Source organism: Cryptotermes secundus, unplaced genomic scaffold (genome assembly GCF_002891405.2).
Source record: "Cryptotermes secundus unplaced genomic scaffold, Csec_1.0 scaffold1928, whole genome shotgun sequence".
Classification (NCBI taxonomy): Eukaryota; Metazoa; Arthropoda; class Insecta; order Blattodea; family Kalotermitidae; genus Cryptotermes; species Cryptotermes secundus.
The window spans coordinates 637,046-664,562 of record NW_019740681.1 but is presented as its reverse complement, the minus strand read 5'-3'; the positions used below and the strand labels follow the sequence as shown (position 1 = coordinate 664,562).

The 27,517-nt window shown below is 48.2% G+C and overlaps 1 protein-coding gene across 2 annotated transcripts in view; it reads left to right on the top strand.

The window, feature by feature from the left end:
- LOC111872595 (probable serine/threonine-protein kinase dyrk2) overlaps positions 1–27,517 on the top strand; it is a 94,292-nt gene that overhangs the window by 38,219 nt on the left and 28,556 nt on the right. For both annotated transcript variants that reach the window (XM_023866662.2, XM_023866661.2), the window contains exons 2-3: positions 810–1,036; positions 4,615–4,810. In XM_023866662.2, the coding sequence (XP_023722430.1) occupies positions 842–1,036; positions 4,615–4,810 (391 nt within the window). In that variant the 5' untranslated portion in view covers positions 810–841. The remainder of the gene's footprint in view (positions 1–809; positions 1,037–4,614; positions 4,811–27,517) is intronic.

Genomic DNA, 27,517 nt, shown 5'->3' with positions numbered 1-27,517 from the left:
ACCGTTCTCAGTGCCGAGTCTCACGAGATATGTTTCTGTAAGCAGCGCAGTGGCCACTGTCCTGTCCTCCGCTGTAGGCAGCATCGGGTGATAGGGTGATTGCTGAATCGTGAATGGGAAAGGATTTGGAAGGAAGCGCTCGTGGCCTAATCGAGTTACTCTTGAGACATTTGTCTAGAGTCACTGAGGAAAACCATAACAGAAGGGAGCACCTCCCAAATACGAAAATTGTCTGGAGCCCTGACCGCTGTGCCAACAAGCTCGGTAAACCAGTCTCGAACCATGGCTCGTTGAAACAAAATAGTTGGAAGAACGAGGCATATGTTCCTCCGAAACGTCGGTTCGCGCCTGCCAGAGTGGATGGTGTCATGACCCAGAAGGACCGCAATGCGAATGCTGACAGGTCCTTATGATACATTGTCCTTGACGACTGCTTCCTTCCCGAGTGTGGCTCCGCGTTGTCTGGTAGAAGAGTACCAGCGTTTCGCAGGAAACTGCTGCTTCCATCTTCGCGATTGAAGAAGATGGACGCGGCAGGTGACATTACTGGCGACTTGAGAAGCCTCTACCTGATACTCGCTTCTCTGAGTGTCACACTTCTCACTGCACGCAGAGTGCTGTCGTCTGCGATGTGGTCCGGTAGATTTACAGACATTTCAGAGGAATGCACTGCCTCCATCTTCAGGGTTGAAGGAGCGCTGTTTGCTTCTTTGCTTTTTATACTCTTCCACCCTGAAGACGGAGTCATTGTCTGGAAAGTACCAGGCTACGTGGCGTCACTGCTTCTAACCTCACATTTTCTGTTTCAGGCCTGAGCCCATGTGACAAGCGTAAGGCAGACATGAGCGGGCGTAGCCCCGGTGTGAGAGGGGGACCTGGGCCTCCCGCGGGGGGCGCAAGGTGCCTCTTCATTCTGCAGCGATGTCTGGCCATCCAGCTGCAGAAGGTGGCCCTGCTCTCGGAACAGAGAAAGCCCTCGAGGGACCACGAAGGGCCGGAGTACTGGATGTACGACAGTGGCTACCTGCTGTTCCAGGTGAGGAAGTGGTCGCAGCCTGATCGGAACACAGCTCAGGGTAGTCGCTGTCCTGGCTGTTGAATAACATGGAGCAGTCTTTCTTGAGAAGCTAATAGTTTCTCGGCAATTCAGATAGCTTCCCGCCCTTCGGCAGACGCCAGGGCCCATTACTTGTTGACAGGAGCCAGATGAATCCAATCCACACCTTACCTGTTTAAGACCACTTCCAATATGACTACCATCCGTTCCAAGTTCTTCCAAGAAGGTTTGCTGGAACCTGTTGCTATGTACCGTATTTAATGCATAAATGTCATTGTCTTCCTCTTCTGTATTCCAGATTCCAGCATAAATAAACTCTGTGCTTATGTTTAATATGGAGGTCTACCTCCACGTATCCTTAACGTCAGCACTAGATGCAACTACTCGTAAATAGCATCACGCCCCGATCGTTTTATCCCTTTGGCGCGCCTTGAGAGTCGGTCTTGACAAAGNGGGCGCTGAATGAGCTCGCAGTCAGCGTTTTGCAGCACAGCAGAAGGGGCAGGGCGGGGCGGAGGGACTGCCCGTCCCCCAGACACTGTCAGAGTGCCGTTCCGCGCCGGACTGCCGTCTGCTGGGCAGGTGCATGGTTCGAATTCCGACCAGCTGGGCTACTAGTGGCTTCTCGTTCTCAGTCATGTCTTTGGCGTCCCGGCGCAGTGGGGGGTCACTACAAAACGTGAAAAATGGAATCCATACGCTCATCTCTGCAGCGCGAGTTTACTCAGACGCTCGGCTCCCGGCCGGGACTGAGGTTTCTTCGTGGATTTCCCCAGTCCCTCCAGTTGGTTGTCGGTTGTCGCATCTTTTCCGGTTCCTTATTGGCCGATCTCACCTTTCAACGCTGTACATTCTGAGCTACTGAGAGTGTCGTTAGATAAACACTAACATGCGTTTTAATATTATCCCATTATTGCGCGGATTATCTGTTTAATAAAGAGTTCCGTGGATGAGGTTTGTGAGACATGCAGCACGCATGGGAGTGAGGGTTGCACATGCAGATGTACTTGGAAGACCGGAAAGTCAGGAGGATAATATTAAAGAGATTGTGTGACGGTGTGGACTAGATTAATCTCGCTTACGACGGGGTCTGGCGGACGATGTGAACATGGTACGGAACCTCAAGATTCCAGTCTTAGGGGTTATGACGCCGTGCAGTCTAGTACGTGGTTGCCAACGTTTCGCAAGAACCTTTTTGCCTGCGTCTTCTGTATACTCGTATGATGTAGAGGCAATATGTTCTTCCAAAGTATTGGTAACCACGTACCAGACTGCACGGTGTCATAAGGTAATTTAGTCTTATAGTCAGAAATAAGGGACTGAACTAAATATCAGTTGATAGTGTTCATATTGCCTTCCCAGAAGAATCCTTACCACTGCTGTCTTACGATAATGACCTTCTGAGCGACTATCAGCATCTGAATGAGGAGTTCGCCCATCTGTCCATGCGCTCTTTAGCGGGGTGCGGAGTGCTGGGTCGGCGCCAGACAGGCGGGCGCAGTGGGCCCCGAGAATTGGCTGAGGGGGTGATGGACGCAGCAGTGGTTGCACGGTGGTTCGCTGTTCATGTTGAGTCTGCTCCTGTGTCTTTGCAGCAAGTGTTGCAGACGTTTCGATTGTACATACTACTTCCGTCTTCAGGCCCGAAATGATTACAGTGTTTGTGTGGATGTGGGTTTTGGTCCAGCATATCCATGGGGTAAAGGCATGGATTGGTGCCCAGTACGGACACTGCATAAGGGAAAATTACGAAACAGGCCTTCTTAGAGTCACCGAGTGTACCAGAAATTGTGGTGCAGGAGGTGCGTGCCCAAGCTTACGGCTTTCCTAGCAAATAGCAGCAACCAGAGTCCTCTGACTGGCTTTACACTTCCACCCGGAAGACGGAAGCGATATGTTCTTGGAAACGTTCGGCTCTCTCTGAACTACACGGCGTCACAACCCAAATCACTGTTGATAGTCACCGTTGTGAGAACCTCAGTCGGCCAAGTCTAAAAAATGTTCCGATTAGAATTTCCTGAGAGTCTGTGTAGTAAGGGGTGGAGGCCGCACCATAGCTCAGGGGGTTGTTGCCGGCTTCGAGTCCAGTTCAGGTCATGTGGGATTTGTAGTGGACAAAGTGGCACTGTATCAGGTTTTCTCCGAGCACATCGGTTTTCCCTGCCAATTCTCATTCCACCGACTGCTCCACGCTCTCTACCATCCGGGGCTGGTACAGTAGACCAGTTGGTGGCCGCAGTCTCACTCCACCCCAAGAAACAAGAAAACTAGCAAGGGGTGAACGACCGGGGTTCGGTTCCTGGCAAGGGCAAGGCAAGTGTCCATGCTGGCTCTGGGGCCCACCCAGCTTCCTACCCAATGGATATCGAGGGCTTTTTCCACGGCGTCAAACTGACCAGTCGCCTCCATCTAGTGCCGAGATCAAGAATGGTGGAGCTATACCGCCACTGCGCCATACGATTTCATGGCGTGACTAATTAAGCACAGGGACAAATTTCCATGAAGATGGGATCACCGTTCCTCGGCCGAGTTCTTGCAACGGCCCCACTTCGCCGTGATTCGTGCTGTGGGGCCGTGTTGTATTGAAGACCACGTGACTTCACGTGACCGTGCATTCGGCAGGCGGTAGTGACATCTGGTGGGATGGTCTGCACAGACCAGGCCTCTAGGTTCCGTGTGAGGAGGTTGTGGGACAGTGGTTGCAGCTGCACTGTAGGCGGGAGAGAAGGTGGCGCACTATAACTAAAGTCCTGTTAGATACACACCCTAAAATCCTAATGTCGGTTAGTGAGCTCGACCGAATTCGCTGCGCTTTCTGTTTACAGCGGCCACGTCTAGAGAGACAGGTCGTTACCCTATCCTGAGCCATATGAATCCAGTCAACTTTAATATCCACCCACGTACGGCTATGTTTTCCGTGTTGTCTTCAGTAATTCAGGTTTATAAGTGAAAATTTTGTGTACGGTTCTCATCTCTTTCGTGCTTGCTATATGACTTACCCATCTCATCTTCTATTCCGTCACCTCGATGGCATTTTGGAAAGGAGTACAAATTATGAAGGTCCTCAGTACACACTTTTCCCTGTCCTGCCACTTCCTCCCTCTCAGGCCCTCAGAATCCTGTTTGCGAACACCCCCAGAGAAATCATGTTCCACACCCGCGTGTGACCAGACACACAAATTCCAGTAAATGTGCTTTACGGCATGTAGGTAGCTGGGACCCTCAGAGAGGACACGCCGTCCGCCAGCAATGAACACATGAACAATCGGACCCCCCCCCCCCCCCCCCCNCCCCCCGCCCGCCACAAATAAACAACGGAAAACCCGCCCCCCCCCCCCCGCGCGACCCTTAAAGTGTGTCGAGACGCTAGTTCCGTGTTGTGGCCATTGGGAAGGGATGATGTGACTCCGAGTAGTAGTGCCTCCATCTTCAGGGTCGAAAAGTAATCCAAGTAACAGTGAAACGAGCCCCTTTGCTTGGTCAAGACTCGTGAACGATGAGGCAGCACGTCGGCAAACATGTACCGGACATTATTCTGCTACCGTTTCCCGTTGCAGGGTTTCCTGGAGGCCAACCTCAAGTGTTTCTGGAACGCATCTCTTCTGGAAGCGATGCGTCTGCTGGAATTTCAAGGCTATGTCGCTCCGGGGGTACTGCTGGTGACTGCTAGCGCCTGCGCATTGGAAGTCGTGCGTGGTGCCTGGGCCAGGAACGTCCTGAAACCTCCCAACAATTACGTCATCGCCGTTGTTGGTGAGTATGTGCAGCCCAGTAAATGTTTGCACTCACTTGAGAGGCGTCGGAGGGTATGTTGTATTTCTTAAAGATATTATGTTGGACTTGGTCCACTGTTGCAGTATGTTATAGGGACTGTCCTCCGGAAATTGCTTCTATCTCGGTCTGCAGACTAGAAACACCTCGTCTGTTCGGCCGCTCAGTACAGTTAGTCTCAAACTGTGGGCTTTACGTTTCGGAATTGTAATCACCTTCCGAAATATGTTGCCTTAAAAGAGTTCTGACAATGGATGAGCATGAAAACACAACTTCAGAAGACACCGTTTTTTTTATTTCACTCCAACGTACACTGTACCCCTCCCCCTTCTAAGAGTAACTTTGGGGACCAATGCATTTGAACACTCACGTTTCGGACGTGTAATGGAGAGCATTGTCTTGGGGAGCATTGAAATTGAATGTTGAATGAGGGAAACGTAATGTGTTTCCTGTGAGGTATGAACTAAATTCTTATACATAAAGTATCTGTGTTCTGTCCACAGAGTGTATTTATGTGTTCCGTATGATTCTCACAATAAACAGCGACTGTTTCCCCAAACAGCATTAACCGGTTTGGCTCTGTAGCGGAAACATGTTGTGTTTCCTGTGAGGTACGGACTGAATTCTTATACATAAAGTCTCTGCATTCTGCCCACACAGTGTATTTGTGTGTTCCATATGGTTCTCACAATAAACAGCGACCGTTTCCCCAAACAGCATTAACCGGTTGGGCTCTGTAGCGGAGACATGTTGTGTTTCCTGTGAGGTACGGACTGAATTCCTATAAATAAAGTCTCTGCATTCTGTCCACACAGTGTATTTGTCAGTTCCGCATGATTCTCACAATAAACAGCGACTGTTTCCCCAAACAGCAAGTTGGGCTGTGTAGCGGAGACTTATGTGTTGGTAAAGTTCGCTCGTCAGAGAGGGCGCACCACATTGACGAAACCGCAACTGTCTGACAGTAACAAATGTATGGCGTTAGGCCCCAGACGGGGTTTGACACGAAGACAGATTGGCCGACTCCCGTTGGTCGTAAGATGACTTTGACTTTGACTGGTAAAATGACCTCTTCGAAGAGAAGACCGCATTTCTAAACACACAAACGGTCTTGGAAGGAACTTAGTCATAGGATCCCGACGGGGCCCGAACTTTTCTGGCGAAGGCCAGGTGAAATTTACTGCTGTGCTATGCAGAGTTTAAGGCCGTGCCATATCTCAAGCGGTTAGTCGCCCGGGTTCGATCCCGGGTCTGGTCAGGTGGGATTTATAGTGGACAAAGTGGCGCTGGGGCAGGTTTTCTCCGAGTACTTCTAATTCCCCTGCCAATCTTCATTCCACCAATTGCTCCACAATCACCCTCACCTGTCATCTGGGCTGGTACAATAGGCGAGAAGTGGCTGCAGTACAAGGGACTTAGCCCCACCCCACTAGCAATAAAAAAATGCAGAGTTCAGGGAACCCCGCAGCATGCGATCCGTCACTGCGATGTTTGCAATAAGGGCACGAAGTCCAACGACGCTCTGTAAACTCGTTTCGTGTACTCAGTCGCTGATCCTGTTGCCAGGCGACAGTAGCCTACATGACCGCTGTTGCTTGCCGGCCATGACAGCCCACCGCCAGGGGCGTTAAGCTGCAGGCAGTTGCCGTTCTGTATGTACATTCAGAACGCTGTCAAGATGAAATAAGCAATTTCGTTCTTTCTGTTGTATAATTTTTAAAATGTCACGGGTTCGTAGAACAGGCCGTTCGATGCTGTAATGTTTTGCGCGTTATTCTGTTCGCATGGACTTCGCTATTCGTAAAGGAAAAGCGCGGTTCACATGAGAGGTGTCACAGGTTGCGGACCTGGATTGTGGCTGGATTCGTTCCGCGTCCTCTCGGCTGAAACACGGCAGAAGCCGGTCTCACCTAAACTGGTCGGTATTGAGAGGTTCAGTGCTGACGTCACCGCATTTGAATATTGAACCGGTATCCCCGGTGATGCAATGAGCTGGGGCGGTGATGTCACTCCCCAGATATCGCCCATCCTGATCAAGGAAATATTTTATATGAGACTTTTTTTTTAATTGCGAACTGGTTTGGCTGACTGGGCCCGTGCTCCTGTGGTGTCGGGGTGACAGCGGAAGTCTCGCGGAACAGGGTTTGCCACTGGGGGAGGGGGGTGTCCCTGCGTTGCTAAGATCCAACCGGTGTAACCCACCCCTAGCCACTTTCAGCATAGTGTGGTCTCATCGTAGGAATGGCTAGGATACCTTAATCGGTTGGTATAGGCTATATGCTTGGGCGACCCAGGAATCGGTGTTCGATTCCACGCACGGACATTGTTTTTTGTCGTGTCCGCAGCGTCCAGACTGGCTGTGGGGCCCACCTGTCCTTGTCTCCAGTGGATGATGTGCGTCTGTTTCCCCGGGGATAAAGCTGCCAAGGGCGTGAAGCTAACCACTTCACTCTTTTAATATGGAGGTAGTGGAGTTATGCCTCCAACCCCTACGTCTTCATAGAATGGTGCTTAACCAACATTCTTACGTAAATATTTGACATGGCGGAGAAGTGTGTACAAAGTTTTGGTAGGTAAAACTGAAGGAGAGAGACCATTAGGAAAACAGCCGTAGATGGGAGGATAATATTGAAGTGAATCATAAAGAAACAGGGTGTAAGATTGTGGACTGGATCCGTCTGGCTCGCGATAGGGTCCAGAGGCCCGCTCTTGTGAACACGGCAGTGAAGAATCCTCGAGCTCCAAAAAAGGCGACCGGCAATGTCGTAACCAGCCGAGCGACCTGCGCTTTGCGCTAATTCCGCACAAACAGGATATGCTTTAGGAGCGGTGATGTAGCAGGTCTGCTTTTTGTCTGTTCTGCTTACAGTGCGCAGCCCTGGGCATCACTGCATCGGCAGACATGGGACCGACTGGGGAGGCTTCTATTTGGAAGGCGCTGGGTTCAAATCACGGCCGCATCGTCGGGCGTACTGACTGGCGTTTTGGTGGGTGTTTCAGGAATAGTATTTTGTTCAGGTCATGGCCGTTTCCTTTCCGATCCTTCACAGTAAATCAGTCTCCCTCCCATCTGACTGCATGCGAGGTCTGGCAATAAAGTTCGCGGACTGCTGTGTAAAAAGAAATACGGAATACAATGAATTCAAAATTTGTTTTAGTTGAATTCAAAGCAGAAGTTTTTGAAAAGAGCAAAGGCCTCCAAAGGAAGCGCCTTCAGCATTCCGAAACCCCTTTCGTCTGAAGGCAGTTTTCACCTCAGGAAAGAGGAAATGCAATAAAGAAAATTGGGTTTCTCTTGACGAGTCTGGATGGAGCCTTGGCATTTAGGTGAGTCTCCGTTGCTTTGAGCAGATCTTCCTCTGCCGTGCATATCCATAGAGGATTTGACGAATTGTCTCCTTGCTGATGTTCAGTTCGTCTGCCATTATTCTGAGAGCCCATTTCACGTGCATTTGCGGTTGTGTCTACATTTCTAGAGTTTGAAAAACAACTAACTCACTGAGCTGTAATGCCAACTGCGGTAAGAGGCAGAGCTACACCGCGACTTGATGTGAATGCTGTGGCAGATAATCTCTGAGTAAGATTTGAGGCTTTCACGGCGGTGACTATGAAGAAAGCAGTCTTCTGGGATTTGGCACCGTGTATATGTGGTGTTAACCGACGTTTCGGAGGAACGTATCGCCTCCATCTTCAGGGTAGAAGGAAAAATATAAGAAAGCACACAGCACACAGTCTGCTTTTACCGGTTCTCACGGTCTCTCCGCTTGCAGATTTCTTATATTTTTTCTTCTACCCTGAAGATGGAGGCGATACGTTCCTCCGAAACGTCGGTTAACACCACATATACACGGTGCCAAATCCCAGAAGACTGCTTTCTTCAATCTCTGAGTACTTCACTCCTTCAGCGCGCAGTCTTGCGGAAGGAATGTCTGACTCATCCTATATTGAGAATAGTGGGGCACACGGTAGCGTAGTTGGCTGAGGCACTATGCTAAAGGCCGGGAAGGCCGTGGGTTCTATCCCCGAGGAGATCACTGTAATTTTCAATTTACCTAATCCTTCCTGCTGCACTATGGCCCTGGGGTCTACTCAGCTTCTAACAAATGAGTACCAGGAACCTTCCTGGGGAGGCAAAGGGCGGCCGGCGCGTAAGGTTGACACCCTCACCACCTTCTGTGAGCCGATTGTCTAAGAGAAAATGTGGGAGCCTCGATGTCTCACAACCCTGTGTGCCTCCATGGCCTGTTACAGGGATAGCTTTACCTTTTTTATGTTGAGAATGGTAACTATGGTGATGACGTAATGATGTACGTCACAGTCTGGCAGTGATACACTCCTGAAGATGCTACAGCAGCAGGTGTTGCTTCCTGCATTTGAGGGCCTGAGGTCGGCGATATTTTGGGATGTGAAGCGATGCATTCCGGAGAGCGCTAGACGTTTCGGAGCAATATAATGCCTCCATCATCGCTGCCGAAGAGAAAGTCAAGCAGGCAGCATTGGCTTACTCTTCGGCCCTGGAGATGGAAGCGATATGTTGCTCCGAAACCATGGACTGTCTCCGAAGTGCAAGCAGATCTCGGATGTCTTGTCTTGTCATTTTATGGCGAAAGTTCTGGCTGTCATTACTGGTCGCCGCCGCCGCGTCTCATGACGTGCTCAGACAAACGGCTGTTATGCTACATTGCCTGCGTTTAGTTGTTGGTTGGTAAACCTGAGGCGGGCGGCCATTGCTTTCGGCAAGGTCGCCGCGTAGTCAGTGGTCACAGATGAACATCAGACGAAGGCGACAGTCAGTACTTCCTTCAGAGCTGAGTTCTGCTCACAGTTGTGAAGTTCTCATTGCAGTCACTGTAGTGACTGGGCTACGGGAAACGCGGCTCCATTCCCGGTCTCTTCTGAACCGCCTTAGGGCCCACACAGTCTCCTGTCCAGTGAGTATGGGGGCCCATTTCCCCGTGGACAAAGCCATCGGGCTGTAGAACTTCATCTGGTGTCGAGGTTGAGAGTGTACCTCCACTCCCCCATACGCCTTCATGGTGTGCTGCTTAGTTAAGCATAGGGACAGCTGTACCTTTATCTTCAGATTAAGTGACAGTGGCGTCGATTCTACCTCAGAAATTCACTCATCTGACAGAAGTTGCCTCTGTACTTAATTAAGCACCACACCATGAAGACGTATGGTGGAGTGGAGGTTCTTAACCTCAGCACGAAATTGGGGCGAGTGGTCAGTGTCATCCCAGCCGCGTTGCCCCCGCCGGAACAGCCCTTGGTATCCATGGATAGGCGCTGGTGGGGTTTGTTGCCCTGCCGGGAATCGAGCAGTGGTTCTTCCGGCTATCCGTGAAGCTAAGCTCTATACCGACCAGGAGCCGGAATTGTATATATACTCGGTTCCCCGTTTTCCTGCACATCTGTTTCATCTCTCCCCGGCATTTAAACCGCTCCGATATCTCTCTGACGCTCATGAACCCTGAGTAGCAGATGGTTACCGACGTTTCGGAGCAACATGTTGCCGCCAATTTATGATAGAAGCAAGACATTGGTACATGTTTATGACGTCCCTAGAAGACAGTAATTTTGTGTATGTCCTTAGAGGAAGGGTGTTATTTCGTGTGCATCCTGTGGCAGTTAGCTGTGGGTGTAGCTGTGCAGGTCACACCCTGTCATGTTGAAACACTGCAACCGGATCCACACCTCCGCACTGCGGGTCCGCCGGCCCCTTGGACCTGTTTCGCGATTGCATTCCGTCCGGGCAAGTTTAGATGAGAGAAGCTGACAGCGTGAAGAATACCGTCTGGGAGCCTCGACGTCTTACAGTCCTATGGGCCTCCACGGCCTGTTACAGGGATAGATCTGCCCTTTCTAGCATTTAATTACCCTGAGGTCTGGTGGCCTATGATATTTCAGTTTTGTGGGGTTTGGTTTCGGAACTGGAATATCAAGGGGGGCTCAACATTGCAGATGCCTCGAAGCGCTGGAGATATGAAATTCCGTTGTAACGAGGCGATCGGGCCGCACCTGGCGAACTGTGTGATTTGTGGTTTTGTGGTGAGTTACACATGCACTGACACAGATACACGTAACCAAGCAGCGAACTGATTTCATTTAACCCTTATACGCACAGTGGTAACTATATGTGCCATGTGCTTTAACACCTAAAAAGCTTCGTTTTGCCGACACGGTGTACGGTATTTGTGTGTTCCGTATGGTTCTCACAATAAACAGCGACTGTTTCCCCAAACAGCATTAACTGGTTGGTCTCTGTAGCGGAGACGTAATGTGTTTCCTGTGAGGTACGGACTGAATTCTTATATATTATTTTTGTCAGTGTTCATAAATCGGTGGGCCGCGTCCCGCTGGGAGGACATGAAGCCTCCATAATAATAGTTAACTGAGGAACACAAAATTCCATTACACAAAACCGTTTCTGCACTGTGAGTCTTCTCATTAGTGCTGAACCATCACTGTGTTGTTATGTCGAATATTGTTGCCGTGTGTAAAGTTCTTGAGAACTTCCAGTAATGATTACTAATGCACTAAGCATACTCTTACTTGTTATTGTTGTGGTTGTACAGTTTCTGGGCGGATTGTCGGGAGGGCCGCCCAGAATTGCCGGTTCAGATCATCTGTTGTCATTTTGAAGAAAACCCTTTATTTATAAGAGCCTCTTGAATCTTCTTCTCACCCCTCCTCCAAATATTGTACTGGGGGTACGCGGAGCGAGCCCCGTGTGAATCCAATGAAATTATTCAATCTGTGGCAGGACATATGGAGCCCTGCTTTATAAACATACACTATTTACCGAGCGGATTGGCATAGCGGTAGGACTTTTGACTTGGGTACAGTAACTGACCTCCATCGTTAAGAATGGTAGAAGCTCGTATACCTTCACTTCCCCATACGTCTGCATGAGTGTAAATTGCCCTTACCGTACTTTATTAAAGGTCAACTTATATTTGAGCCTAATTAATTAAGAATCACACAGTGAAGACGTATAGGGAAATGTAGGTGTGTATTGTGATATTGACAAGGAAAGGAACGAAATCCCGGGCGGCGAACGGGTACTCCTGCTTGTCTTGCGCAAGTCCGGGAACGCGATGATGGACAGGCTTCTGTGGGTCTCGCGCAATTGTGACGACGTGACTGCAAGACGACCTCGCCCCCCTCCCCTGCGGTGCGAGCTGTCCCATTGTTCTGTAACAAGATTTACAGGTTCCTGCTTGCTTATTTCGCGAGGCTGTGTTTACAGGCACCCCACGTTCGTGTCCCGCATGGATCATACGGCGTGGCATTCCGTAGGACTGTTCACGTCGAGATAATGCCTACATCCTATGTGTACACATTCCTAACCCTATAGATCAACATGTTATTTGAATGTACCACCTGCTATAACATTCACAAACTCTTCATTCTGCTCACACAGTGTATTTCTGTGTTCCGTGTGGTTCTCTCAATAAACAGCGGCTGTTTCCCCAAACAGCATTAACCGGTTGGGCTCTGTAGCGGAGACGTAATGTGTTTCCTGTTAGGTACGGACTGAATTCTTATATATAAAATCTGTGCATTCTGCCCACACAGTGTATTTATGTGTTCCATATGATTCTCACAACAAATAGCGACTGTTTCCCTAAACTGCATTAGCCGTTTGTAGCAGAGACGTAATGTGTTTCCTGTGAGTACGGACAGGACTCTTACATGTTGTTTAGATGGACCTTAAAGGGTTAAAATGCCTTAAGTTTCATGTCTGTGGCGTGTACTGGAAGTATGGCTCCACATATTCCTAATCTCGGCACTAGCTGGAGATGGGTGGTCAGCTTCACGTCCCAGCCGGTTTGAGAAGAGTCTCGTCGATCCGTGACATGGTGACAAAGAGAAACATTCTTTCGCCCTGATGGGTGTCGAAACTCACCGTTGAAATCGCAACTGATCCCTGTAACTGCTGAGGTGTCCTGCTCATGCGCCATGCCGTTCGGTTGATGCTCCATTAATGTTTCTTTATGGCTACTGCAGTCATTAAAAAAGTTGCGTTTTGAAACCACCTGTTGTGTCCACACTCCGGCCTTGACGTGTGACCTGCCCTCCCACGCTCCGCCGTTCACCGTGTTTCAGCTGACTTCAGGCACCGCGCTGTCGTGACAGCGGGTGAACTGCAACATTCTCCTATTGCGGTGTTGCGGCCGAGGAGAAATTGATTGGTCGCAGAAACCTGTCTGTGTCATCTTGAATGTAACGCAGTGTACTCTGATAAATATATATATATATATTTGTCGACGTTTCGAGCGATCTTGCTGCCTCCTTTCGGAGTACTTTGAATGGAGCAGCACTTCCTCTGAAGCGTGTACCCGACGTGACATCCCTGAAGACGGCATCTGAATGTGCCTCAGGTCTCCCTGTCACTTGTATTTTGTAATATTTATGATTGGCTGCACATTCAGATCGAATAGAAGGAACAATGAACGTGTAAAAATATTTGTCACGAAAAAAAAGTTTATAGAAAATGACATTTGGAGATTAAATCTTCGATTTTTTTTGTATATATTTCTTTATTTCCCCGCATATCAGTCGAGTATTAAATTTGTTCTCTTTCTGTATAAATACAGCAATACCTCGCATAGTCCGGGCAGTCGGTTACGCCAATCTCCCGGACTCCTTGAAACCGGACTAATCGAAGAACTAAATACATACAAAAATGATATTCATTTCATTCATCTGTAATCTGTCAAGACGACAGGTCCACAGTCTCTTCCAAAACAGTTCCTACACTTGATGCGATTTTTGTTTTTATCACACAAAAATGGTAATTGGTTCAAAAAAATCTCCGTTTTTCAATAAATAAAACGCGGATTAATAAATTCAAATGTCTTTATTATAAATAGTTTTAAAAAATTCATGTTTTTCGCAGTTCTCTAAAAATTGCAATAATGATATCTGCACACTTTTCTTCTTTGGCCTTTTCTCTTCGTACATTTCTTTGTAGCAACGAACTGCATTGTTTATCGTTCGAGGAACTGTAAGGCTACGTTCAGAATTGGGATCAACTTCCATGATATGCTCTGACAAGGTTTCAACCATTCCAATAATTTCTGATAGTTGTTCAGCTGTTAATTCTCATGCAGGCACTTCAACACACTCGTCGTTGTCTAAGTTGTCCTCCCGTTGTTCATCTATGTCAATAAGTGTCTCATTATCTAGTTCATTAGTGTTCGCTTTGCTGCACTCAATTACGTGGACGGAACCTAACTCATTGAGACCAAGTTGCTGTCCAGTTTCCACTGTTATTAGTGACTTCAGCAAATTGAGTTTCAAAACCAAGAAATCATGTGCACAATGTGGTATGAAATGTTTCCATACTGCCCTCATATTGCTTGCCGTTAATTCATGCCAGGCTTCTCCTATATTTTCGGTAACGTTTCTGATGTAGCTCTTCCAAAGTTCCGTTAAAGTAGTGCTCTCCCCACCTCCTCCAGCGATAGCTCTCAGAGCTCAAGAACGAACGGCCCGAGCATAGGTACATACATACCTGTATACAGCGGGGAACCCCAGAAAACATTGAAATATGTATCGTATCGCATAACTTTAAAACCGCATAAAAATAAACCGCACAAAAAGGGACTTGACGGTATAACGGGAAAAAGACGATCATTTATGTATTAAAAATAATTTTGTATACTAATTTTTTAGAATTTACTTTTATTTTGCTCAATTAAAATTTAGTTTGTTTTGAAATGTTCAAACCGGACTGATCGAAGCCGGACTATGCGAGGTGTTGATGTACCGTATTTTGGGTGCACTGGAAACGCGGAGCTGCAAAAAGTGCTTCTGGCAGCTTCACCATTTACGTCGTTCTATATATACACCGAGACAAGTGCTAAATGGATTTCTATTAAATTTGGTATTGAAGCATTACTAACATTTGGCTAGAACTTCACATGGGGACCCTGACGCCAATCCCCCGCTTAACTCGCAAAATATCTATCGGAGCGAAGGAAGTTTGGAATGAGTGCTTTAGCGTTTGCACCGTGCGTACATATATCACGCATACAGCCTTTCCCACAATGCTATGCAGTGAATGTGTGGCCTCCTCCCCAACGCAGCTCGCGACCGTCTGTTGGAATGCAGATTTGTGTGGGCTCCACATATGACCTTCCATTGTCCTCAGTGTTTAACCGAGTTTATGTTGTGCTGCTTGTGTGGGAGCGGTGTCCAGTATCCGGGGAGACCAAGGATCGAAACCCGACACTGTTGTTAACCGGCACTGTACTCCTGTCTCGCAACGCACAGCAAGGACACGGAGGACTATTTGTTTGTTTGTGAATACAGGAGCAGGGTGCGATAGTGCATTCCGTGCCATTCTGTGAAGGGTTTTAACCCTTTGAAGCACGGTCGTTACTCTCATATACCACGTGGCTTAACACAAAATCTCCGCGTTCCCCCCCCCCCCCCCACAGTGTATTTGTGTGTTACATATGGTTCTCACAAGAAACAGTGACTGTTTCCCTAAAGAGGATTAACTGGTTGGGCCCTGTAGCGGAGACGTAAGGTGTTTCCTGTGAGGTACGGACTGAATTCTTATATATAAAGTCTCTGCATTCTGCTCACACTCTGTATTTGTGTGTTCCGTATGGTTCTCACAATAAACAGCGACTGTTTCCCCAAACAGCATTAACCGGTTGGTCCTTGTAGCGGAGACGTAATGTGTTTCCTGTGAGGTACGGACTGAATTCTTATATATAAAGTTACTGCATTCTGCCCACACAGTGTATTTGTGTGTTCCATATGGTTCTCACAATAAACAGCGACTGTTTCCCCAGTATCGTGGAAGGGTTAAACTCCAAGCTTTGTATTTGTCTTGCAGTTGTTTTCTCAGAATACGGCTTCTCGTATGACAGGAAAACAAGGTACGCTGCGTGTGCCAGCTGGTGGGCATACGGATGTGTTTATGAAGGGTCACTTAACCCTTGATTTAGTATTTTCGTGCAGTGAATTGCCTACCTTTCCACCCCCAACTCACGGCCTACCCACACAGCGATTGTGGGTTACCACTGCCCCTGCGTGTGAATGCGGGGACAGTACTTAAGATAGGCCACGACCGCTCCCTTACCATTGTCTGAGCTGTTGAGATCGCCGTGAAGTAATCCCCATAAAACAAACCAATACTGCCTGGCCTTGTTAATGGATCTGCTTCGCGTGTTTTGGACCCTGGAGATGAATTACAGTAGAACTTGGTTATAACGTCATCAAAGGGACCTAAAAATAGTGTCGTTATAAACGAATGTCGTTGTAACCGAAATGAGCACTTCCACAGTAGCCTTATTTTAGTCACGTAAAAATCTACCAAAAACAGAGTTAAAATGTTGCATTTTTTAGTGAAATACGTAGTTAAGTACAGACTAACGTAACATTAACGTGGAATTGCCCAAATGTGTAATATCAAAGACATATTACAGCGCTTTTCACTGACAATACACACCGCACTAATACTGTATATTAAAGGTAGGCCTACTCACCAAATTACAGTAGATTACATCAATTGTTGTGCCTTACTGTACCTAGATACGAGTACAGTAATCAGTTATCTTCATCTGTTTCCTGTTACTTGCCCAATACACACTTTCTAAATTACGTTCAATGTCCATATCAGAGAAATTCAGGAATGAAAATGACGTTACATACGAGGTTGATGCATTTGTGCATGTCGTACTAAGCAAGGTATAAAAACAGTTGCTTTATGAGGAATTAGTTCGTACCATTGAATATTTGACGCAATAGACAAGGTGTCGCAGAAACCGATGTTGCTATAATCAAGTTTTACTGTATATATTTGTTTGCTCCCCATACGCGCAGTGAATATCGGAAAGTGTTAGCCCACCTGATTGCTGAAAGGTCTGGCTGTCTTTGTATATGTAGGGACATCCCATTCTCGGCAGTCGGTAGTTCATCCATCATAGGACAATCACTTTGAATCTGAACATTTCAGAGCCAACAAACGAGGCTTCTTCGGATGGCCTTTTCTCGGAAACGGGTATAATCGTTCTCGCGAAATAAAAAACTGCGTGGCGGGTATATTCAGTAAATTAATGGCATGGGGGCCGGGGCCCTGTCGGTCAGGCTAATTTACTTTGTTTTCCATATTCAGTGATGAAGGTCAGCCGTGCGGGGCTCTCGCATCTGTGGTCACGTGACCAGCGGAGAGAGCAGTGCATTGCGGGCTGTGGCCAGATGCGGCCGACGTGTCGCGCGTATTTCCATCGCCCTATTTCGGTAGCAAAGAAACCGACCGCTGTAATGGAGATGTGGAAGGGAAAGCTCTCAGTGCAAGTTTTTTCCGAGGCCGAATGTGTGTCGCACGCCCGGCTGTGCAGATGTGACGGTGTTGTGTTAGGCCTTCCTCTGGGGCCGTCTGCACACGGGGCTACTGGCCGCAGTATTGGAGTAACCTCACAGTGCTAGAGGTTTCATGAGACGGAGGCTCTGGAGCCGTCTGCACACGGGGCTACTGGCCGCATTGGAGTAACCTCACAGTGCTAGAGGTTTCATGAGACGGAGGCTCTGGGGCCGTCTGCACACGGGGCTACTGGCCGCAGTATTGGAGTAACCTCACAGTGCTAGAGGTTTCATGAGACGGAGCCTCTGGGGCCGTCTGCACACGGGGCTACTGGCCGCATTGGAGTAACCTCACAATTCTAGAGGTTGCATGAGACGGAGGCTCTGGGGCCGTCTGCACACGGGGCTACTGGCCGCAGTATTGGAGTAACTTCACGGTGCTAGAGGTTGCATGAGACATAACCTCTGGGGCCGTCTGCACACGGGGCTACTGGCCGCACTGGAGTAACCTCACAGTTCTAGAGGTTGCATGAGACGGAGCCTCTGGGGCCGTCTGCACACGGGGCTACTGGCCACATTGGAGTAACCTCACAGTGCTAAAGGTTGCATGAGACGGAACCTCTGGGGCCGTCTGCACACGAGGCTATTGGCCGCAGTATTGGGGTACCCTCACAGTGCTAGAGGTTTCATGAGACGGAGGCTCTGGGGCCGTCTGCACACGGGCTACTGGCCGCAGTATTGGGGTACCCTCACAGTGCTAGAGGTTGCATGAGACGGAGGCTCTGGAGCCGTCTGCACACGGGCTACTGGCCGCAGTATTGGGGTACCCTCACAGTGCTAGAGGTTGCATGAGACGGAGGCTCTGGAGCCGTCTGCACACGGGCTACTGGCCGCAGTATTGGGGTACCCTCACAGTGCTAGAGGTTGCATGAGACGGAGGCTCTGGAGCCGTCTGCACACGGGGCTACTGGCCGCATTGGAGTAACCTCACAGTGCTAGAGGTTTCATGAGACGGAGGCTCTGGAGCCGTCTGCACACGGGGCTTCTGGAGTTTATTCACCTAACCCCATGCGGGAGAGTCTTTCTTGAGAAGCTAATAGTTGTTCAGCTGGCCAGGAAATTCCTTACTTTTCTAGCACCAGTAGCGTCATTGTCGGGTCCACGAGAGCCCACCACTGGTCCGTATCTCGGGTGAGTGAATCAAGTCCAAACCTCACGCCCTGTTTCTTTAAGATCCACTATAGTATTGTCATAACACCTACCGATATGTCTTCCAAGTGGATACTGCAGGTTTTCCAACCAAATTTTGTATACATTCCTCATATCTGCCCTGCGTGCTACATACCCTCTCTATCTCGTGTTTGATTCTATAGCCCTTACAGCATTTCATGAAGAGAACAAAGTGTGAACTCATAATTTGTGCAGTGTGACAACAAGGACGCAGGTTCATGTCTTGCCACAGTGTACAGCCTCTGCTGGAAAGGAAACAGCACGAGGGTGCTGGGTTCAGTGGTGGTCTAGTGACACAACGTACAGCGTGACCCACTCGGAGTAGGCCCCGAGCTGATAATTATGAATCAAGCAGTAATTTATCGATGAAAATGGAAATTATTATGTGATTTATAATTGCAGTAAACCCTCGCCAATAGTGATTAATTAGGGGGTAATTCGGATTAATGAAGCAAAAGATAGCCCTAAAAGACAAAAAAAGAGACTTAGAAATCAAATAAATAGAAAATTTAATGATAAAGGTTAGTGCTTATGAAAATAAATAAAAAACATCACTGTAGGAATTTCTTCCTCTGTCAAAAGCTGAAATCCAGGGTCTCCTTTATCCAGCTGAAGCCAATCTTGGATATTCCCTTGCGCGGTTTCAGTCTCTCCAGCTGCCCTCAACACAGTCTGAAAGTCCTCTCGCTCCTAAATTTCGTTTGTTTTTAAAGCATGTATTGAGCTGTGAACAGAATTTTTCATTTTTTCGTATTCCGATCCGGATTAGCGAATGTACTGTATTAATTAGGGTCACCTTCGAGTGAATCACGGGAAGGCGCATGCGCTGTAGTCACAGTTTTGAATTCTGTGCCCAGCAGTGAGAGGTGTGATGTCTGTTGCTACATGTCGTGAACAGAAGTAGATAAGTGTTTTTTGACTGTAAGCCGGTGGTACATATAGTTACCAATATGCTTTAAAATGTTAATAGATGGTGAATCACATCGCGGTTAGATAATTCGCTCAGGATAAGGTCAACTGGCGAGCTCTTGTGAACATGGTATAGAGCCTGCCGTTTCTTGACTAGCTTCTCGTAAGAAGGCCTCTACTCCTTGGAGTTGCCTTGGGTCTTCAAGAAATGCACTCCATAATGTACACAATTTCCAACGGCGTTCTTTGCTTTCTTCAGCTAAGGTAACCTAACCTAACCACTGAAATTTCACTACTTCGGGCTACCCCTACAACGTTTTGCTGAGTATTAAAACACTGGGTATATATTATGTAGTAGATCACGAACGAGAGAGCAGTCTTTTGTTTCAATTTATCGTGTCTGTTGATAATATTTTGATGTGTGTAGGTGAAGTGCAGTGTACTGTTTGCGATTGACGATGCGTGGGAAATGGCGATAAACGTCGGCCTCGAAGTATCAGTCGGCAACGTGCAGGACTGAGAATGAGTACCGGAGAGAGCTTCTTAGTAAGACAACCGCTGTGACGTGCCGTCGAATTCTCAGCGAATGTTGCAGTCCATCGCTTTAGCCGGGCATCCATGCCCTCCACGTAATGTTTTCCTTCGTAAAGAACGCCTGACTGGTACAGAATGTATCAGGGAGGGCGAGTTAACGAGAGTGCGTCTGTCCCCTCGCCACGCGGCCCTCTCCTTTGGCATCCGCCGAGTCGGTTAACGCGCCTCGCATATGAACGCCTGCATCATTACGTGCAGGCTTCACGCAGTGTACAGCTGTCGGAGTAGTTGCCGCGCGAGGACGGGGCATGTCACGCCGGATGAACCCATGTCTCCAGATTCCTATAATTTCAGTGAAATTGGATCTCTGCATGGTCGCTATTGCCCATAACCATAGTGTTCACTTTCTTGTGACATGATGAAGGCGGCCGCATTGTAGAGGGAAAAGCAGATTTGTTCGTCTTTTGTTTACATGAATTGTGTGATATTTATTCCCAGGCTGAAGAAATTCTAGAAACTGCTGAAGGTATATTTACGGTTTGTTTAACGACGCTGTCAGTTTCTCGCCCATTGTACGATCGAATGGTTGTGTGATTCGCGTATGATTAGTTGGATGAGAAAGGTAAAGGTAAAGGCTAACATGTAACAGGCCGTGGAGGCCCATGGCTCACAGATCGTGGCGAGACTGTCAGCCTTACGCGCCGGCCACCCTTTACCCCCAGGAAGATTTCTGGTACTCATTTCTGTTAGAGGCTGAGTTCACCCTAGGGCCATAATGCGGCAGGAAGGCTTAGGTAAATTGAAAAAATCCGATGATCTCATCAGGAATCGAACCCCTGACCTTCCGCCTTGTAGCATAGTGTCCAAACCTACGCTACCACGTGTCCCAATCGGTTAGATACGGTTCGAAAATACGCGGTCGTGGCCTGATATAGGTATCACGTGTCTGGAACATCTTTGATGGTGTGACGTCATTTGATAATGACGTATATCCTCATATTGTCGTTAGAAAGTTGCTGCGTTCTTCTTGAAACATCCGGTGGGGACCCAGATCTTCCTACCAGTGATGTTCAGCAGGCGGGGCTCTTCCCTTGCTGACTGGCCCTCAAGAGATGCTTTGAGCAGGGTGTACTCTCCCGTTACTTGCCTGGAGTGACTGATGATCGCCACGAAAACTCCCAGTCAGTGTAGCCTGTCTCCGGGTCGGGATGTGAACCGGAGCTGGATCGCCGCAACCTTTGCCTGGCACGGGGCCACCTGCAGTTGCAACTGCCAAAGGCGGCCCTGAGCCAGATCTGTCTACCTTCCATTGTCACGACCTGATTCTCTTTGATCCACCATAGTGGTATCGTCTCATCTCCTTCTCGGTCTTCCAAATGCCCGCTCTCCAAGAGATTCACCTTCCCTGCCGTTTGGTATGTATGTTCAGACCATCTTAACTCGGTCGACATTTGTTTTTAATCTTAAATGTGGAGGTTGCTGCACGTGTTTTGCATCGTGTATCGTGTCTACAGGTTTGTTTTTGCGTGGATATCGGAGGGATGGCGTTGTGACGGGGGTGAAGAAACGATAATGCACGTACCTGATAACTATGCTGTATGGAAATCGTCTGAAACCTGTAGTCCTTCAAAATAATATATACACTTTCAGTCCGTACCTCACAGCAAACACATTACGTCTCCGCTACAGAGCCCAACCGGTTAATGCTGTTTGGGGAAACAGTCGCTGTTTATTGTGAGAACCATACGGAACACACAAATACACTGTGTGGGCAGAATGCAGAGTTTTTGTGTATTAAAGCATATGGTACATATAGTTACCACTGTGACCTAGATGTAGTGAGCCACCAAGGCTTGTTCCTGTCATTGGAACCGTGCGGCCATCAGCAGATTGTGCCAAGTACGTTGTCAGCCTTTTGGTGGTCGCCGGGTTTTGTCATTTCACGGACGAAGCAAAACTTCATTCGCGTTTCATCATGACCCAGTTATAAAGTGTTGACAGCCAGGGAAACCAACGTAACCTATCGTTACTCTTAGAGGAGACAAGATTCCAGTGCCACAACGAGAGTGCCCGGCTGCATATGAATTTCGATCCTCCATCAGGATTTCATATTTTCCTCATGCTCAGAATGTGTCGTATTCGATTCCCGCTCAAAACTTCATACCTGTGGTTTCCTGCATACCTAACAGTTCCAAGATAATAGACTAACCCTGCCTCACTCACCGTCCTTATGTCACTGCTGCAGTTGTTGAAGTGTCATTAAAATGAGCAACCCTCAGTGCCTCCATGCCTGTATAATAGCTGGATTAGTCCACGACCGCTTCCTTTCGGATCCTTTGCAGTTCATCTTTCGTCTATAAGCCTACCATCCGGCCCCGGACCCCAGCCACGCGGCTTGCGGACGCGCTTCACTTTGGGCCAGTAGTGCCAACACAGGAAACAGAATTTATCTCCTTCACACCATTCGTTGAGGAACGGCGGGGAAGTTTAACGAAGGGCCTTCTTTCGGCTCGGTTTTGAACAGAAATTCTGCTTAGTTTATGATTCCGAATGTGGTGACTCAAGACAGCTTTCGGCCCGTTGCCAACCACGGGGCGCGCTCATGATGTTTGCTTTTCGAAATCTAAAGTTGCCTGATTATTTAGCCAACACAGGGGAGCACAACATTATAGGCAGTATATGCAGTAACCCCTCGCTAATCAGAAGTGATCCGGATTAGTCAAGCAAAAGGCAGCCCTAAAAGATAAAAAATTAGAACAGAAATGAATGAAAAGTGTAATGATACCAAGTATAGGTGTAGGTAGTGCTGATGGAAGTAACTGAAGGACCTATCAAATGTGTAAGAGGGCAATACATGTATTCATCAAGTTGCACTTGTTTCTGAATGTAATGACGTAGGTTTGAAGAAACTGTCTCACTGTTTGTCTCAACAGACAAATGACTCATCTGCCTACCTAAATGCCATGTGTCTCTTGTACTCAACTGTGAACGGCGGTTCTTCATATTTCGATCCGGATTAACGGTAACCGGATTATGTGTGAGAGAAACACGCAATGTTCAGTTGTGTGCAATCTGGAAACCGTGAGACAGGATCTCGGCGCCCCAGCAAATGCGGGTGCCTTGGCTCTAAATCCCCCCCCCCGTGTACGCACAATAAAAACCGCATATACGTGAAACCAAATCCCGCGGTTGGCGTGGGATTGCCGCTGTGTTTGAACGTAGGTTGTGTTCTGATACCTCGTCACGCGTTCGCATGCGTACGTCGTTCATGGAGACGCCTCCTGTAGAAATCTGGGGTTCCCGATTTACCAAATAAAACCTCGCAATGTGATTATCATTCCTCATAAGGTAAAACAGGACGAGGCCCCAGGAGGGGTCACGTGTGGCTATGACCTTGACAGTGGTCAGCCGAGAGGTCGTGTGAAATATGATATGGCTCTGGCCTACTAACTTCATGGGAACGTTTACAACAGATCGCATGAAGCCTGCTTTCCGTATGACTTTAGCCTTTTATCCGTTCTGTCACAGTCTTTACTGCGCATGCTTGTGACAATCCTACGCAGATATAAGATACTTCCGCATACTGCGAGTTAATTCCTTCGTTAACTTATCTAGATCGCATTGAGAGCGATTAATTCTTTAGAGCGCACTGTTATATTATATAGTATAAAGTCTCTGCATTCTGCCCACAGTGTATTTGTGTGTTCTGTATGGTTCTCACAAAACAGCATTAACCGGTTGGTCTCTGTAACGGAGACGTAATGTGTTTCCTGTGAGGTACGAACTGATGTCTTATATATTATTTTGATGGTCGTCAGGCTTCAATATAGTCGCATCTTCTGACTGGCCAAAAACCAGAGGAGGCTGTTCATGTTGGACCCAGTGCCGTTAGCCGGACTACAGAGAACTCCTGCTGTCTGTGTTCGGGCGCCAGACGTTTAACACGCCATAACAACTTAAATGTTGGTTACTTTGTATTTTTAAGGAATGAAGCTTAGTCTACTTTCTTCGGAGGTCAGACCACGATGAGCCGATAAGACGACCCCTTCGGTGTCCGATCTCCAGATATATCAAGGGAGTGACACTTAGCAAACTGTTTCCATTGTTTAAATACTGATGTGTGAGGCTTTCGACATGTACGTTCTGCAGAGGAGGCGACATGGCCTCTCCCAGGACGTCGGATGCTGGATCACGAACTCGTTCTGCTGTTTCGGAGTGGAACTGAGTAAAACCTTCATTCTCCTCTCAATTTAGAGTTTCAGCGTCCTGTCTTGTTTACTCTTTCGAAGTCTGATAGTAATAATAAATGAATTTCATGAAGTGTTTCGTTAATACTTAGTGATTATCAGAGTATAGTGTGAAGGGTACTATGTGGCTCGCTGTAATCTAGTATGGATCACCGACGTTTCGGGGAACTTACTGCCTTAATCCTCAGGTTCGACAGTTGGACTAAGCAAGCAGCAAGCATAGCTCTTACTTGCTTGGCTTACGCGTCTGTCCTGAAGATGGAAGGAGTATGTTCCTCCGAAACGTCTGTGCGCTTCGGCCGAGGTACAGACTGCGAGGACCTGTGCCCGTGCTGGCCCCGAGCCGCAACATTTGTCGCACCCCTCCCAGACGCGGTGAACGCACGTCGTGGCTCCACTTACCCGGCCCGTCCTCGTTCCAGTTGCCCTTATATGGGAGACGTGGACTCCTGCCTCAACATCCTTTCGCCACTGCGATAACCGAGCATCGCCCAAGACCTGGGTTCAGGCCCCAATACCGGCTCTCCCAGGTGAATTTCTCGTGGTCCTCTTCAGTCGCGCGAGGAAAACCACTCTTTTCCATGTCTTTTCCAGCTGATCCGTCATCCTGCCCTCGGACGCTATGTAGTGTTGCTCCAGCTGTTTGTCCAACAGATACTGGGGGCCCTGTCCCCGGCGTGAAGCTGACCACTCACCTCCATCTGGACTGAGGTTAAGAACGTGTGCTTGTTGCGCTGTCCTTCCACACCGCCCCTTGCTTGTATCTTGACGGGGTTGGTATTGTGTGTCCGAAACGTCGTTGCGATTACGTCATCACCAGGAATTGAAGTACATTGTTACGTCATTATCAGAAAGTTTCTGTATTCTGTGTTTTATTTGACGTCACATCGGTGACTATGAGACTACTATCTTCTGGGATGTAATCCTTGTAAACATCCACCGGCATTTCAGAGCAACATACTGCCTCCTTCATCAGGTTAGAAAAGTAAATGAAGCAAGAAACTGGGCGCAAACACAGCTCTGCTATTCTTACAAGATTCTATTTGGAATTTGCGATGAGACGCAAGATGTCGTTGTCCCGTAGGGTTGCCTATATTCAGAGATGTTTCAGAGCCGGAAAGCAGCGTGATGGCGCGTGATGGCCGAAGTCAACACGCAGAGACCTGAAAACGACAGGTCGTGACACGGGAAGATCAGGATCCCAGATTTCACTATCGGTCCGCGAAAGTGAGAGCGTGTATCGGACTGGAACACATCGTGTGACATGCCGGAAGTTCGTGTTATAGTGCTTCCTCTCCAGCTCTGTCTGCGTCTTGCGGCACAGTCCTTACTGATACGCTGATGGTGGCTGGACTATTCAAGAATTCTCCAGCCTTTAATAGAATCCCAGAGTTCATTGCAATAAGCAGCGCTCTCCTGTAGGATGTGATGCCGTGTAGTCTGGAGGATAAGTAGCAATGTTTCGGAGGATCCCTCTGCCTGCATTCTCAGGGTAGAGCTTTCATAATCACAGAAGTTACATTGTCGTGCGATCGTTGGGTCAGTCCAACGGAAGGTATATCGAGCGTATCGCCCGCACCCGCCGGATCCAATCAGAATTGTTCCAGGTGCATAAATTTGTAAAGAAAAATTATCTTACGCCCCTAGAATGTTGCTAAACCCGCAGGTTCCGGGCCCGATCCTTAGCCTGGGTGCACAATGTTTCATTCAGCCGTGAAGGAGAGCGTGGCGGCTAGGTGCGTTGATGCGCTTCTTGCCGCGCGTCGTCAGAATCTCTTCTGAATAATATATATACATCCAGTCCGTACCTCACAGGAAACACATTACGTCTCCGCTACAGAGACCAACCGGTTAATGCTGTTTAGGGAAACAGTCGCTGTTTATTGTGAGAATCATACGGAACACACAAATACACTGTGTGAGCACAGTGCAGAATTTTGTGTGGTAAGGCATATGGTACATATAGTTACCCTTGTGCTTAAAGTGTTATTCTGTAGTCATCTCGTGTTTCTCGGAAATACTATAGATCCAGCTCAATATGTACAGGCTGGTTCATTTGAAGTTCCCGTCGCGGTGAATATGGAGATTGTGGTTTTCCGGGTTTGCTGCCTGCTTTCTTAGTTCCCTGCTTGATGTACTCGTCGACCCTGAAGATAGAGGCGATGTACCCCTCTGTAACATTTGGCTATGGGCGATTACACAGCTTCACACGTCAAAATACCGTACTGTTTACTTATTGGTTGACTGACGTCATGTGAACTAGGTTAGCGATGTGGGTCTTCCTGGGAAGCTGCTCGAGGAATGCCCCGGTTTTTTTGAAACCCGAAAGTTCATTCCTGTGTCTGCCTTGAGCCAGGTCAATCGAGTTCACATCCTCACAGCGCATTTCTTCCAGAAGCTGTCATCTGCAACTAGTTCTCGCAGTTTGTCTCTTATCTTCAGGTTTCTCATGTCCCCGCTACCCAGGAGAAGAGCTCCTCTGTCCTTGACTGTGGAAGCGAGCGAATTGACTCTCCAGCAGCGACAGTATGCGCTGAGCGCCCTAAGCTTCAACATGAGCCATAATTAACGATAGCGTTGATACTTCCGGCTCCAAGGGCAAATCCTTCGTAGAGATTGCCCCAGTACCTCGTGGAACTCGAACCCCGGGCCAGGGGGACGCCGCGATGACTGGGAGCAAAGCGCACGTGGTGGGAACTCGGCCGTGTGGGAGACCCGGGGTGGTGGTCGACGGCTCTCGGCTACGCACAGTGGAGTTGATCGTGGCGCCTGCGCATTGTGTCTGGTGTTGAATACTGAACAGTGCCTTGTCATAATAATAATAATAAGTATGAGCTTGAAACGTCGTCCCTGGCATTAATGGAAGATCGTAGACTAGAGACGCAGCCGGGATAGCTCAGCCAGCGTAGTGATTAGGCTGCGGACTGGACGATACATGGATCTGGGTTCGATTCCCGGCGGTGGCACACAGATACTGTCCAAACCAACTCTAGGGCGTGACCTGCCTCCCATGTGGTGTGTGCGTATCACTGGGGTGGCGAGGTTAAGACTGAGTGGAACTATGACTCCACCCCGCCTTGCGCCTTCGTGGCATGCTTAGTTAAGCACGAGGAGAACTTTCCCTCACATACGCGTAGCTTGGGGCTCTTTGGGAACAGTACACAGCAAGGGATTTCATCCTCAGATCGAGAAGAGGCGTGTATCGTGCCTGGAGCCATAAGAAATACACACAAAGTTTTGATCTGGAAACCTGAATGAGAGAGATTATTTGTAACACGTAGGTATAAATGGGATGATAGTGTAGTAAACCCTCGCTAATCCGGATTAACCGATAGTCTGGATTAATGAAGCAAGAGATGGCCCTAAAACATGAACAAAAACATAGACAACAAGTAAAAGGAAAAGTTAATAATGTAGGTTAGTACTGATGAAAATAAATATATTG